A 7,120-nucleotide genomic window follows, 5' to 3' on the forward strand; every position below is an offset into this window, starting at 1 on the left:
CTATAAACCTCCATATATGTCTGGAATTATTCCTTATCAATACTGTTTTAATGTTAATAATTAATGGCCGCTGGATCAAAGTATTATATTTATCAGAATGGAGTTCCAAAAGACTGAATCCATCTATGTTTGACCTATCTCTACAGGAAAAAAGGTTATCTTGCTAAATTAATTCCCTAAGTCAACAACAGACAATCCAAATATTTTACCCAGAGGTAATAATTTACCTTTTTAATTCATATAAGGTCACACCATATAATTTTTTCATGGTATATGACCTTTAGGTCGATTAAAAAAAAAATTGAAGGAAGCCAGATCAACTGACAAATTGAGACATTAAAAAAGAACAAGAGTTTACATGACAAAGTATGAATATGGAATTTGTTTTTGTAAATCAGGGATCAATTTAAGAAAATATATAAACAAATTACTAATATTTTTTTTATGTGTTTGAAAGGAAGGCAATGTTTTAGTGTAAACAATATTTTTAGGTAAAGTAGTTAAAAAAAACCCTACTCCAATCATAGGGTCAAGTTGGATGTAGAATCAAACCACTTTCATGACTTTTGTTTAATGTAAATTAGCCACTCAAAATAATACAAAAAAAAATGTTCTTCTTAATTTAAGGTGGTACCTAACACCTGAACTTAAATTTATTTGGCTCGTTTAATTTTCTTAAAATTTTGACAAAGTATTTACTTTGACCGTTTGACAAAAATATAAAAAAAATCCAAAAATTGAACCAACCGTTTAATCAGAAAAATTACACTCAGTCTGGTTAATGACAAACACTTATTTTGATCATCGAGAAGCTTAAGATTCCCTTAAGAACACAATGTCATTAAAACGTTCTGCTTATTTTACCGAGTTATCTCCCTGTAGTGTTAGGTACCACCTTAAGTCAGCATATTAATCAATTTTCATGCATTTGGTCAATACACCTATATATATATATATTCATTTATTGTGCGGCTGTGAAAATATATTGAATTAAAGTTATTTCTGCATTTTAATATGGCTTAAAGATAAAAAGAAAACTATTGACCTACCAAATCTGTAACAATTATCATTTTCAAGATTTCAACGATTTTTAAATGTAAAACTTAGTTTATATTGATTGTTGCACAGTATTTGTGCAGTTTTATCAATCAAATGTGTATGTCCTGACTCCCAATAATATCCTTTGAAGTTGCTTGATAATTTTAATTTCAAACGCATTCGACAAATTATGTTGCTATTTTGCCCTGAACATAGTAATTGTGCATATCTACAGATAGGAAATTGACTTTGTGAATCCGAAACAACAAGAATTCAAGCTTTGTCATACTGAGCATTAAATATATATATATATATATATATATATATAAGTGCCTATAAATAGCAGCACATGACATACAAATCTATGGGAGTGTGGATTAATCAGTACAGAGATTAATTCAATTACACAAATAAAATTATAGATTGCCTAACAATGTAATTTTAACACACTATTTAGTATGTAAATATAAGAATAAGAATGTTTAAAATATTTACAAAATGATGAAAATAAACGCAATATTTCGCTAGACCAACTAGCTTTATCAAGCGTGCATCTATCCAGGTGAAATCGGATGTAGATGATAAGAAACTTTTGCAGCTCAATGTCTATGTTGAATTTGGATTGAGCTGCCTTAAAAATAAAAAGAATTTGCAGCTCCATGTATATGTTGCTCTTGGATTTAGCTGCCTTAAAAATACATAATTGGAAGTTGAAATTAGCAACGTTCATTGGCCGATATTACGGGATAAAAAGGACGATGCTTTGTTTTTAAATTATTCTTTATCTTTCCTGTATCTTTTCTCGTCTTTTTCGTTAAGACCATCAGGTTCTAAAGTGTGGAGTTGGTGGATCCAAAAGTTTTCTCTTCTCCTTCGCGCCGTGGTGTCCCACTCGGTGTTGACTTCTATAATTTGGAAAGTGACATTTTCAAAAGGATGTTTCGTTGAACGAAGATGTCTTGTGAGAGGACAGTTTTTGTTGGTTTTGTACGATGAACGATGGTTATTAAGCCGGATATTAAATTTGTCCATTGTTTCTCCCACATACTGAATGCCACAAGTGTCACATGTTAATATATAGATTGAGTTCTCCGTTTTACAGTTGGAATTTGAGTAGATGGTATAATTTTGTTTAGTAACGGAGCTGGTGAAAGAACTGCTTGTATTGGCAGCTTTACAACACAAACAATTCCTTCGACCACATTGTTTGTAGCAACCGGGCGATGGAGTAGGCTGCTTTGCTAATACAGAAGTCACTAATTTGTCACGGATGTTTTTAGGTCTTCTGAAGGCCATGACTGGTGGTGAGGAAAATACTTTTTTTAGATTTAAATCATTTTCTATAATTTTCCAATGCTTCTGAACAATGGATGACACATTTTTAAAATCAGGATGGTAAGTGAGTACAAGGGGTGTTCTGTTAGCTGCTTTATTCTTATCTTTGTACTCAAGAAGTTCTTGGCGACTAGTTTTGTTTGCTCTTTCGAAAGCGCTATCAATGATGTTGTTATTGTATCCTCGAACAACTAGATGTTTACGAAGTTGTCCAAGTCTAGCATCTTTCGTATTTTCATTAGAGCATATTCTCTTGATTCGTAATGCCTGGCTGAATGGGATACCACGGGAGCAGTGTTTAGGATGGCAACTTTTTGGAGAAAGGAATTGATGTTTGTCCGTTTGTTTGGTGTGAAGGTCCGTTATAATGGTTCCGTTCTTGATGTAACTCGTAGTATCGAGGAAGTTAATTTTCTCCATAGAGGATTCATATGTAAATTTTATTGAATGGTGGAAAGAGTTACAGTGTTCTAGAAATTCATTAAGATGTTCTTGTGAATCTGTCCATTTGAAATCAATATCGTCAATGAATCGGAACCATGATAAGGGCTGATATGGAGCACTAGCCAAGAGGCGTTTTTCAAGTTGGCCCATAAATATGTTGGCATATGACGGGGCCATTTTTGTGCCCATACTAGTACCGTCTATCTGGAGATAGTGTTTTTCATTGAAAGAGAAGTTGTTATTCTCCAGTACTAGTTTGAGAAGTGTAACAAGGCACTCGGTAGGAGGATTTTTTTCACTACGAGTGTTCCATGCCTCTTCACACGCTGCTATTCCTTCGTCTTGTGGAATGTTGGTATATAAAGAAGACACGTCCATGGATGCAAGTATAGTATTGCTTGGTAAAGGATTGAGGCTTTCCATTTTCTTTAGATAATCAGTTGTGTCTTGAATGAATGATGGTAGTTCTTTCACATGAGGTCTTAGATGATGGTCTACAAATTCTGATATCTTTTCAGTTGGATGACTATTCGCTGATACAATTGGTCGACCTGGATTGCCCGTTTTATGTATTTTAGGCAACATATAGAATCGTCCGGCCTTTGCTTCGTTCTCAAGAGGTCGGAGATAATCAAAGGTGTCATTGTCTATATGCTTGTTGTCGAACATCTCTTGTAGGATGGTGTTGATCCTTCGAATAGTATTAAGCGTTGGATCTGTGGTTAATTGTTTATAAAAATTAGAGTTTGAAAGTTGGCGATTCCCCTCTGCTATATAATCTGTTTTATTCATGACAACCACAGCACCCCCTTTGTCGGCAGGCTTTATTACAATATCCTCTTGATCTTTTAATGCTTTCAAAGCTATACTTTCTGGCTTGGATAAATTATAATTTCTTGTATTTGTTATACAGGACTTTATATCAGACCTCACGTAGTTAATGAATGACTCCAAGTTATCATTTTTACTCTTTGGTGGTTTCCATGAACTTTTTTTCCTAAATTTTGGGATGGACGTGACTTCTTCATTGGTGTCAGTATCTGAATCTGTTAATCCGGCTTCTTCAAGGTTTTTCTTGCCCCTGTTGTAGAAAAAATCTTTCAAGCGTAAACGTCTAGCGAATTGGTCTAGGTCTTCGTCTAACTGAAAGTTATTTACAGTTGATGGGATGGGACAGAAATTTAAACCTTTACTTAAAAGAGATTCCTCAGCACGTGTAAGTTCTTTAGATGACAAATTTACAACAATGCTTTCAGGTTTTTGTTTCCGTCTTTTAAATTTTCTTTTTCTAGGGGTCTTATGGTTTGTTGTATTAATTTCATTCATAGGCTGATTTAAATTGACAGTTTGAATTTTATCTCTTTGAAATTTATTCTTTTGTTTTTCTTTATGTTTTGATAGTTCAATTTTTTCAATATCTGCGAGGTTTAGCAATAATTAAACGTCGCCTCGCAGATATTGAAAAAATTGAACTATCAAAACATAAAGAAAAACAAAAGAATAAATTTCAAAGAGATAAAATTCAAACTGTCAATTTAAATCAGCCTATGAATGAAATTAATACAACAAACCATAAGACCCCTAGAAAAAGAAAATTTAAAAGACGGAAACAAAAACCTGAAAGCATTGTTGTAAATTTGTCATCTAAAGAACTTACACGTGCTGAGGAATCTCTTTTAAGTAAAGGTTTAAATTTCTGTCCCATCCCATCAACTGTAAATAACTTTCAGTTAGACGAAGACCTAGACCAATTCGCTAGACGTTTACGCTTGAAAGATTTTTTCTACAACAGGGGCAAGAAAAACCTTGAAGAAGCCGGATTAACAGATTCAGATACTGACACCAATGAAGAAGTCACGTCCATCCCAAAATTTAGGAAAAAAAGTTCATGGAAACCACCAAAGAGTAAAAATGATAACTTGGAGTCATTCATTAACTACGTGAGGTCTGATATAAAGTCCTGTATAACAAATACAAGAAATTATAATTTATCCAAGCCAGAAAGTATAGCTTTGAAAGCATTAAAAGATCAAGAGGATATTGTAATAAAGCCTGCCGACAAAGGGGGTGCTGTGGTTGTCATGAATAAAACAGATTATATAGCAGAGGGGAATCGCCAACTTTCAAACTCTAATTTTTATAAACAATTAACCACAGATCCAACGCTTAATACTATTCGAAGGATCAACACCATCCTACAAGAGATGTTCGACAACAAGCATATAGACAATGACACCTTTGATTATCTCCGACCTCTTGAGAACGAAGCAAAGGCCGGACGATTCTATATGTTGCCTAAAATACATAAAACGGGCAATCCAGGTCGACCAATTGTATCAGCGAATAGTCATCCAACTGAAAAGATATCAGAATTTGTAGACCATCATCTAAGACCTCATGTGAAAGAACTACCATCATTCATTCAAGACACAACTGATTATCTAAAGAAAATGGAAAGCCTCAATCCTTTACCAAGCAATACTATACTTGCATCCATGGACGTGTCTTCTTTATATACCAACATTCCACAAGACGAAGGAATAGCAGCGTGTGAAGAGGCATGGAACACTCGTAGTGAAAAAAATCCTCCTACCGAGTGCCTTGTTACACTTCTCAAACTAGTACTGGAGAATAACAACTTCTCTTTCAATGAAAAACACTATCTCCAGATAGACGGTACTAGTATGGGCACAAAAATGGCCCCGTCATATGCCAACATATTTATGGGCCAACTTGAAAAACGCCTCTTGGCTAGTGCTCCATATCAGCCCTTATCATGGTTCCGATTCATTGACGATATTGATTTCAAATGGACAGATTCACAAGAACATCTTAATGAATTTCTAGAACACTGTAACTCTTTCCACCATTCAATAAAATTTACATATGAATCCTCTATGGAGAAAATTAACTTCCTCGATACTACGAGTTACATCAAGAACGGAACCATTATAACGGACCTTCACACCAAACAAACGGACAAACATCAATTCCTTTCTCCAAAAAGTTGCCATCCTAAACACTGCTCCCGTGGTATCCCATTCAGCCAGGCATTACGAATCAAGAGAATATGCTCTAATGAAAATACGAAAGATGCTAGACTTGGACAACTTCGTAAACATCTAGTTGTTCGAGGATACAATAACAACATCATTGATAGCGCTTTCGAAAGAGCAAACAAAACTAGTCGCCAAGAACTTCTTGAGTACAAAGATAAGAATAAAGCAGCTAACAGAACACCCCTTGTACTCACTTACCATCCTGATTTTAAAAATGTGTCATCCATTGTTCAGAAGCATTGGAAAATTATAGAAAATGATTTAAATCTAAAAAAAGTATTTTCCTCACCACCAGTCATGGCCTTCAGAAGACCTAAAAACATCCGTGACAAATTAGTGACTTCTGTATTAGCAAAGCAGCCTACTCCATCGCCCGGTTGCTACAAACAATGTGGTCGAAGGAATTGTTTGTGTTGTAAAGCTGCCAATACAAGCAGTTCTTTCACCAGCTCCGTTACTGAACAAAATTATACCATCTACTCAAATTCCAACTGTAAAACGGAGAACTCAATCTATATATTAACATGTGACACTTGTGGCATTCAGTATGTGGGAGAAACAATGGACAAATTTAATATCCGGCTTAATAACCATCGTTCATCGTACAAAACCAACAAAAACTGTCCTCTCACAAGACATCTTCGTTCAACGAAACATCCTTTTGAAAATGTCACTTTCCAAATTATAGAAGTCAACACCGAGTGGGACACCACGGCGCGAAGGAGAAGAGAAAACTTTTGGATCCACCAACTCCACACTTTAGAACCTGATGGTCTTAACGAAAAAGACGAGAAAAGATACAGGAAAGATAAAGAATAATTTAAAAACAAAGCATCGTCCTTTTTATCCCGTAATATCGGCCAATGAACGTTGCTAATTTCAACTTCCAATTATGTATTTTTAAGGCAGCTAAATCCAAGAGCAACATATACATGGAGCTGCAAATTCTTTTTATTTTTAAGGCAGCTCAATCCAAATTCAACATAGACATTGAGCTGCAAAAGTTTCTTATCATCTACATCCGATTTCACCTGGATAGATGCACGCTTGATAAAGCTAGTTGGTCTAGCGAAATATTGCGTTTATTTTCATCATTTTGTAAATATTTTAAACATTCTTATTCTTATATTTACATACTAAATAGTGTGTTAAAATTACATTGTTAGGCAATCTATAATTTTATTTGTGTAATTGAATTAATCTCTGTACTGATTAATCCACACTCCCATAGATTTGTATGTCAT

The 7,120-nt window shown here is 34.5% G+C and overlaps 2 protein-coding genes across 2 annotated transcripts; one reads left to right on the forward strand and one right to left on the reverse strand.

Moving 5' to 3' along the window:
* Positions 1-1,812: 1,812 nt before the first annotated feature.
* On the reverse strand, positions 1,813-4,143 carry LOC134727958 (uncharacterized). Its single transcript, XM_063592392.1, has one exon. The coding sequence runs from the start codon at positions 4,141-4,143 to the stop codon at positions 1,813-1,815; it is 2,331 nt and encodes a 776-aa protein (XP_063448462.1).
* A 221-nt stretch (positions 4,144-4,364) lies between these two features.
* On the forward strand, positions 4,365-6,695 carry LOC134728062 (uncharacterized). The gene has a single exon (XM_063592497.1). It carries the CDS (start codon positions 4,365-4,367, stop codon positions 6,693-6,695), a length of 2,331 nt encoding a protein of 776 aa, XP_063448567.1.
* The last annotated feature ends 425 nt before the right edge of the window (positions 6,696-7,120 follow it).

The sequence above is a fragment of the Mytilus trossulus genome, chromosome 1, assembly GCF_036588685.1.
Source record: "Mytilus trossulus isolate FHL-02 chromosome 1, PNRI_Mtr1.1.1.hap1, whole genome shotgun sequence".
In the NCBI taxonomy this organism is placed as follows: domain Eukaryota; kingdom Metazoa; phylum Mollusca; class Bivalvia; order Mytilida; family Mytilidae; genus Mytilus; species Mytilus trossulus.